Source organism: Sinocyclocheilus anshuiensis, unplaced genomic scaffold (genome assembly GCF_001515605.1).
Source record: "Sinocyclocheilus anshuiensis isolate Anshui unplaced genomic scaffold, SAMN03320099.WGS_v1.1 scaffold627, whole genome shotgun sequence".
NCBI lineage: Eukaryota > Metazoa > Chordata > Actinopteri > Cypriniformes > Cyprinidae > Sinocyclocheilus > Sinocyclocheilus anshuiensis.
In genome coordinates this window covers 2,335,903-2,344,625 of record NW_015549703.1, presented here as the reverse complement: position 1 = coordinate 2,344,625, position 8,723 = coordinate 2,335,903, and the positions used below count along the sequence as shown (strand labels likewise).

Here is an 8,723-nt window from a genome sequence, read left to right as displayed (position 1 = left end):
GTTTTTCTTTTTTAATAAATCTGCAAAAATGTCAACAATTCTGTGTTTTTCTGTCAATATGGGGTGCTGTGTGTACATTAATGAGGAAAAAAAATTAACTTAAATGATTTTAGCAAATGGCTGCAATATAACAAAGAGTGAAAAATTTAAGGGGGTCTGAATACTTTCCGTACCCACTGTATAAAGACACACACATACAGCATATATTTTGAAAATATTTACATGTGTTTGCATGTATATATTTATAGTCATATAAATGATATCATATATAAATGTAAGGGGGTCTGAATACTTTCCGTACCCACTGTATAAAGACACACACATACAGCATATATTTTGAAAATATTTACATGTGGTTTGCATGTATATATTTATAGTCATATAAATGATATCATATATAAATGTATTTAATATATAAACATAACATTTTCTTAAATATATACATGCATGTGTGTGTATTTATATATACATAATAAACATACACAGTACACACACATATTTTGTAAACAAAAACCTTTATTTTGGATGCGATTAATCGCGATTACTTGTTTGACAGCACCAATTCTAATATATACTGAACATGTATAAAAATATTTGTATTGTGTGTGGGTGTGTGTGTATGCATACACAGCAAGGAGTCATAAGATGAAAATTTTTCTTTTTGTGTTTTGTTATAATAACTGTTTGTTTGTGTTTTGTTATAAAAAGAGTACTAAGTAAACATTAGCTTGCAGAACTCAAAACTCTCCACAGTCCGAAGAGACAATCTATTAAACCAAGATGCAAAAATGGTGGTGGGATTTTCTCAGGAAAAAAAATATATATAAAATGGCTGCTTTGAATAAATCTAACTGGGAAAATATTAATAGTTAGATTTTTTAAATGAAATACGTCAACATTTTTTTTTTCTTTTTATTTGCGGTCTGATTTTTGCATACCAATTATGGCTCCTTCTGAAGTTGGAAGCACTGGTTAATAGATTTTGCTATGTGGTAATAAATAAACATCAGCTGGGTCATTTATAAAACTGTCTTGCTGCTAAGTAGGTTGTGATAGCCGAGGCACAGAAATAATTTCCATGGGCATTCATGCTAAACCAAGTGCTTGAGTAAGAAATTCTAATGTGTCTCCGGACATTCTCATATTAAGGTGTTTTTAATCTCCCCAAGCAAATGTATCCGAAAAAGCCTGTTTGAAAGAAATAGATTCATTTCATTCAGATGTATCAAGTTTGAGATCAGTATACATTTTCAGCTTTATTTGCCTATATTTATTGTAATGGGAAATATAATTATAGATTTTTGCTAAGTTGATCTACAGTCTTCATCTGTCTGAATGAGTATACAAAGTATTTTGGAGCAAATGCATTCCAAGGCAAAATGTAGTCTGCATAACTTTAACTTCTGTTACTTGAACTTGCTAAAAATCAGACAGGTACCAAAAAAAAAAAGTTTAACTTTTAAATGAACTAATTTAATTTGAATACCTCAGTAGCTTGCAATTAGTAAAAATTTACCTGATAGTCCAAGTCGTTTCTGAGAAGCTCTCTTCTGGGATTGACTTGGACAGTGCAGCAGATGAATCATGCCTTCTGGGACTGTATTTAAATGTATTTATGACCCTCATATCAATGTGTCATGCCAAAAATTGCATGGCCAAAGGTAATTTTAATTATCAACAACTGATTTAAAATTAAATGATTTTTGTAAAAAAAAATCTAATATTTCAATATTTAAAATAAATGACTAATTTATAAATGACTATATGTAAAAAGATGATAACTGTTTAACAATTAAACCATTCATTGCTTGAAAATGAAATATTTGACCTCAGGTGGAAGTGTGCTGGCAGCCTGAGAAAGAGGAACTGTGCTATCATCTGCTGAGGAAATGTTCCCGTCCTGCACCCTGCCATCTCTCTCCATCCAACCATCGGTATCGCTGAGTCGGCAGCATAGAGGAAGCAAACCAGCTGGCCATGGGGTGTAATGTTTTCTAAATTGAAGTGATTGCCTGACTGCAGATTCTGTAAACGCCCAAAACCATTTGGATACCAGCATGGTATCCAAATGGGACCCAGAACTGTTTTGATACCAACATTCTTCTAAGTATTTACTTTTGTGTTCCACAAAAGAAACAAAGTCATACAGGTTTAGAACGACATGAGGGGGAGTAAATAGTGACACGATTTTCCTTTAAAAGCCTTTTTGCTATATTAACTGCATGTTTAAGCCTATATAATAAGTTGCAATGTATTTGCAATTAGCATTGTTTTTATTTAGATCAGACCTCGTGATCCACCATCTGCGATCCACTGAACTTGATAATACAGCAACACATGCAAATGTTACAGTGTTTGTTGACTCATAAAAGTCATTGTGCATCAGCTCAGTTTGAAGATTCAAACTGTTTGTGTTGCAGTATTAAACCGAATACTTTGATGGTCCAGTGGTCCTAATGTGTGCTGGAGAATGAGAAGATGGAAAGAGTTGCTGCGAGGATGAATCACAGGGGCTTTGATATCATCAAGAGCAGATGCAGCTCCTGTCATCTGACTCGCCTCAGTGCACATCGCCTTATGTAACATTGGTCACATGACTATCCTGGCCATGGAGGTCCATGATCTAGTGTGCTGGCCAGGGTTGTGAGCTTAAAAAACTGAAGCATCTAGTCATGTCTAGTCATTAAGTGAAAAGAGATGGAGATCTAGAGATGCTGATGATCCACCAGGTAGACCAGAACCAATTCTGAGCTGGTCTAAGTTGATCTTTTTAGCAGGGTTGCCAGCCTCCATTCACAGTGGTTGCTTCATCCTGAGTTGCCAAGTTACTTAAGACAAAAGAATGACACATCTTGTGCACTTTTCATCCACTTCCTTCATTTCCCACAGAACTAGAAACATCTGTCTTGGCAAAAGTGAGTAACCGTGAACTTGCGGAAGTGATGATGTCATACAGTTAGACATAATGGATGTCTCAATGTACCTTTGAGAAGATACCAGGAATAGAATCAGATTCTCTTTGATGAGGCATCACTACTGGGATGCGTGTGTGTTGGCATCTGAGATTCATCAAACTGCCGTATCTCTTGTCTTTGTTCTTTCTTCAGCCCTTTATCTTTGTTTGGGTCCCTTGTTGAAGGTTTTTTTAATTTTTTGCCAATGTAACAGATTGCCTTTTTAAGAATCATCAAGCATCTTTAACATACACTTCTTAAAGTTCTGAGTTTTGTGTGCTTAAGTGCATATTCTCTGTGCTAGCAGCACAAAATGGATTTGCAATCTGTTCAGAGGTTTGGAATTGCAGTCTGTTCAACCTGTCTGCAGCCAGACAGGACAAGATCAGAGACGGTAAGGAAGAGGAGGCAGACCACTCAGAAGAAATAAATGCCTTATGGTGGATGCAGGAATTTTATTTTTTTTTTAGTAAAAAGAAATCGCCTTTTGTGAGAGACTAATTTGGCTGCTGCATTCTTAAATGTATATATATATATTATATATTTCTAATAAGTGTTTTTCATTTTGAACTTTCTATTTATCAAAGAATCCTGAAAAAAATCTATCGCCGCAAAAATAGTAAGCTGCACAACTGTTTTCAACATTAATAAGAAGCACCAAATCGGTCTATTAGAAGGATGTTTATGGATAATGTGACACTGAAGAATGCTAAAAATTCAGCCTTGCCATCAATTTTTAAAATATATTAAAATAGAATTTTAAAAAATTTAATTGTAATAATATTTAAATTGTATAACATGATTTTACAGTATTTAAATCAAATTAATGCAGCCTTGTTTAGGATAAGAGACTTCTTTTTAAAAAATTCTTAAAAATCTTATGAATCCCAAACTTTTGAAAGGTGCATAAGCATGACTTATTTGAGATATATTAAATGCAATTTTAATAAACAATATTAAAGATTTAGTTTTTTTATCACGTCAAAGCAACCAAATCCCTAGTGACCATCATTTTCCTATTTTATTGAGCCTTGTTGACTCATTGTTTCTGATTCTGTCCTAGTTGCTCTTGACTGTACTATAGTTCTGTGTCTGTCAGATACTTGTATGGTGCTCTGTTTGTCCATCTTCTATCTTTTTTGCTTTCGATTAGGTTTAATGCAGTACAATCTCTCTGCAGATAGGTGGTTTAGGAATAGTGTGTATTTTACAGCTCTTGTGATGGTAACAACATCAGACTGCTTTAGCCAACCCCAGCACAGAAAAGATAGACATGGGCATCATCTGTCAAATTGCATAACGGGATACATTGATGATATTTTTCCTGACAGCTGGAACACCTTTTTTGTAATATGTTGTCATATAATATGGCACATTAAATGATACCACCTTCATTATTATAGTAATTTATAAGGGATTTAAAGGGGTCCTATTATGCTTTTTATAATGTAAAATATGTGAAAAATACAACCTAGTATGAGAGCCTGTTCTAGTACACCCCCAAAACAAAATCAAGACTTTGTAAAAGAGCATAATAGGACCCCTTTAAGTAAATTAGTTAAAATATTTGACTGAAACATAAAATACAAAGTATACATGGATACATGATATATGGATGGTACAAAGGATGCAATAAACCGTAATGCACCAAACTTAGATTTTTTTTAATGACTTTTAAAAGGTTTCTGAGTAAAATCAGATATCTTACCCAGATTTATGTTTTAAGCAAATGTGAAGCAAGATCACAGACAGATTTTAAGGGTGATGACAGTTAATCGCTTATTTTTAAGGGATCTGAGATGAAGTAGAAGTTGTCCTTACCTCAGTGAATTTGTAAGCCTTGTAAGTGCTTTAATGTACTGTTATTACTGAGAAATGTATCCAAACTATTTTTTGCGATAAGTAATTAACCTGCATATTCTGTAAATTTTGACATTGCTTTAATGGCATGAACAGTAATTGCTGGTGTAGTAAAAAAAGGGGCTGTGTTTAATTCTGGATGACTGTATTGCAGTGATAAAGAGAATACTAGTGGATTATAAGATTAGTTGGTATGTTCTTATGGGACACAACTACAGGGTTAATGAACCTTCAAGGCGTCTGTTAGCTTTGAGCACAATCTTTTGATTAGTAGATCAAAGCACATGTTGCTCTTGAATTCATTGCATATCTTGCTCTCAATAAATTGCCATTCTGGTTTTAGACTGACTCCTCCAAACTCATCTCACCAGTAGCTCCCTGCCATTCTGAGAAAATAAAAGACTATGTTGTAAGTTCTCTATAAATTGTTTTGAAGAAATAAAAATAGACACAAGCGAGAGACAGTTGTTGACCTAGAGTAAGTACTGTACATTAATATGGATATCATAGCAAGATTTTTTCTTGGAAGAATTCAATAAGAAATGTTTTAGTTCCTATTTAAATATTTTGCAGACTTGCATACTTTTTTAAATCTGGGGATATTTTGTAATATTTTTGAGATCACTAGGTTTTTTTTTTCTCAGGAGAAACATCTGAGAAACATATGCTTAAAGTCTCAAAATGCTCTCCATTTAATCTCATTGTTGTCTAGGTGAAGAAATAGATATTTTAAAAAAGATCTCTTTGGGGTTTGTCTTTCCTATGGGACTTTTGATCCATTTGCCCTCTCTCTTTTTCATTATCTATAATACATTTGATTAAGACATCCATACTTCTGACTTTGAGGCTGTCAGCTTCAGTCATTTTGTATTTGATCTGGTCTTGTTTCCTTCAATGCTTCCATCAGCCTGTGCATCAACATCTGCACATGCATTTCTCAGCTTTGCAAACACTGTGAAGTCAGCATTAGACCTGTTTACTGCACTCTTACCGGACTGCGGTTCATTGTTAAGCGTCACGTCTGCCTTGTCGCCTGTTTGTGATAATGTATGAAGTGTCTAAAAGGAATTTAACTCTGTATTCATAATTTCAGGTTCCTCAGAATGCAAGCTGGGATGAGTGCGTCTTCAATGCCTTGACATTTATGTTATGGTGGAATTTCTTGTATTTTACCTGTCATTTATTGTTTTATATATAGCGTTTGTTTGACTAAAAATACAGTAAAAAAATCTCTTGTGACATTATAAATCTTTTCTACTATTACTTTTGATCAATTGAATTTGTCCTTACTGAATAAAAGTATTAAAGGGGTCATATGATGCTGTTAAAAAGAACATTATTTTGTGTATTTGGTGTAATTAAATGTGTTTATGTGGTTTAAAGTTAAAAAAACACATTATTTTCCACATACTGTACATTATTGTTTCTCCTCTATGCCCCGCCTTTTTGAAACGCGTCGATTTTTTACAAAGCTCATCGGTCTGAAAAAGCGAGGTGTGCTGTGATTGGCCAGCTATCCAATGCGTTGTGATTGGCCGAATACCTCAAGCGTGAGACGGAAATGTTACGCCCCTCACCATACTGTTGATGTCGTGTCCCGGCCGGAGCGACGATTAGAACGAGCCATTTTAGGTAAGTGTGGCGGACTCTGAACTTTTATAAAGAATATCTCTTTGGATTTGAGACTTTAGTCTTTGCAACTTTACAGATCTTCTTTATGCGCCAAGAGCTTGTAACACTCCAAAGAGAAAGGAAAAATTGAAATCGCATCATATGACCCCTTTAATTTCTTAAAAAAAAAACCTTACTGCTCCAAACTTAATAGTGTATAATAATTATAGCGATACATTTAAGAATCTGAAATTGTCTGTTTTTATTCAGTGATGGAAGAAATATAGCAGTGATACATAACTAAATATCCTTTTAATTTATCCTTCATCCCAAGCCCATAAACCCATTCATGCTTACCACATTCTCCTTGATAATGTGTCATTTCTCTATTACTGCTGCTTCTGTTTTAAGGCTTTTTATGCTGTTAAGGTTTACATAATAACATTTATTCCAGCCTGTTAACATGAAAGATTATTAAAACTAGCAGCTTCTGCTTGATGCACTGCAATGAATAGTTATTTAAAACAAATCATTTTAATGCAGTCTGAACCCATTCAGATAAAACAATAAAATTACTATGTGCGTAATACAAATGTGTGTCATTATGGACAAGCAAGAGCAAAGTAAAGGCTATTCCTCCCACATATCCTTTGTTTGGTGCAGCACACATCCACTCTAAATCAGCTAGATTAGGATTCTTGGGGTTGTTTTACATAAGGTGCTTTGTGTAAATGGCAATAAATTGATAGATATTCACAATGTGTGTGCAGGGTTCCGCCGATTCCTACACTAGCAGACCATCCGACTCAGATGTCTCTCTGGATGAGGAGCAGGGCGGCCGGCAGGAGAAAGAACAGCAGGCCACCGTTCAGCTGGAGAGGGCAAAGGTCAGACTGTCTTAACCAGAGCTACCTGTACTGTACCTATGCCATTTTTCTTATATATGCTTCATATGTGCTTTAAATCTGTCTCAGGCCAAAGCAGTGGCCTTTGCCGTGAGGACAAACGTCAGCTACTGTGGTGCCCTGGATGAGGATGTTCCTGTCGCTGGCACTGCCATTTCCTTTGATGCTAAAGACTTCCTTCACATCAAGGAGGTGAAGAGGGTATTTATTTAATGAGAGCCTGTCTAGCTGTGTCCATTTATAAATGGAGTTTAAACTAATTCCTTTGCCCTCTGTGTATTTACACAGAAGTACAACAATGACTGGTGGATTGGGCGACTGGTGAAGGAAGGTTGTGATATCGGTTTTATCCCCAGTCCCTTAAAACTAGAGAACATTCGCTTACAGCAGGAGCAAAAAAGGGGCCGCTTCCATGGGTAAGACTGCCTTAGAGGAAAATATGAGTAACGAGTGTTACGCTAAACCTTAAACAGTTTTGAAGGCTAAATAAACAAAGATGCAAATCTGTCTTCCATTGTATTACTTGACAAGCCATTGGTGGTAAATTATTAAAAAATTAGTAGCCATTATTCGTCAAAGAAGAATATAATGAAAGTTAATGAAAAATGCGGTAGATTTTCACTGTGCAAATTTCAAAAGCCAAATTTCAGGATGATTATAAATGCCCTTGTACCTCATTGTTCATTGCAGCATTGTTCTATTTAGAACACAGGACAGGTGATTATTCATGGGACAACTAATTTTGGAATTGGCGCAATGTCCTTTCATGTGCTGAGCATGATTGGTCATAGTTGTAGGTGTTTATTGAAAGAAATGACACACAGACCCTTTGAATGAGATGCTGTGTTCTTTCTCAACAGCAGTGATCAGCAGTGTTGAGTCACGCAGTAGTCATACCTCACCACTCTCTCAGATAAAATGTTTGGGTTTGAAGGACAAAGGCATTTGTACTTTACTGCTGTTCTTTCCTTAAAGGGGTGGTTCAGTGGCATTGTTTATGCTCAAACAGCAACATTACACACTAACTAAAGTAAAAAAAGTGAAATCGCAATGAACCACCCCTTTAACAAAGGAAAAACGTAGTATGTCTAAAATAGTGATCCAGATAGATCCTTCAAGATGTTTACATATTACATCCCTAGTGAAAAATAAATATACTAAAATGTATTTGAAATACATTTATTTCATGCTAAGTACATTTACATATTTACGTATGTAATAAAAATACCCTGCAACTGTACTTTTGGTATACTAAACTGATTAAAGTCTGCTAAATTGGAACAACAAATTATGTACTTAATGCACTTTAATTGTGAGGAAGTAGTGCTGAAGTCCAACTAAAGATATACTGAAGTATATTTGATTGTGCTAAAGTGGAACTATTGCAAGTATA

At 34.9% G+C, this 8,723-nt stretch overlaps 1 protein-coding gene across 2 annotated transcripts in view; it reads left to right on the top strand.

The window, feature by feature from the left end:
- The window catches only part of cacnb4a (calcium channel, voltage-dependent, beta 4a subunit), a 37,182-nt gene that overhangs the window by 11,128 nt on the left and 17,331 nt on the right, over positions 1-8,723 (top strand). For both annotated transcript variants that reach the window (XR_001631029.1, XM_016450013.1), the window contains exons 2-4: positions 7,196-7,312; positions 7,400-7,522; positions 7,619-7,746. Coding sequence is in view for 1 of the 2 variants with exons in the window: in XM_016450013.1 (XP_016305499.1) it covers positions 7,196-7,312; positions 7,400-7,522; positions 7,619-7,746 (368 nt within the window). In the remaining variant the exon portion in view is untranslated. The remainder of the gene's footprint in view (positions 1-7,195; positions 7,313-7,399; positions 7,523-7,618; positions 7,747-8,723) is intronic.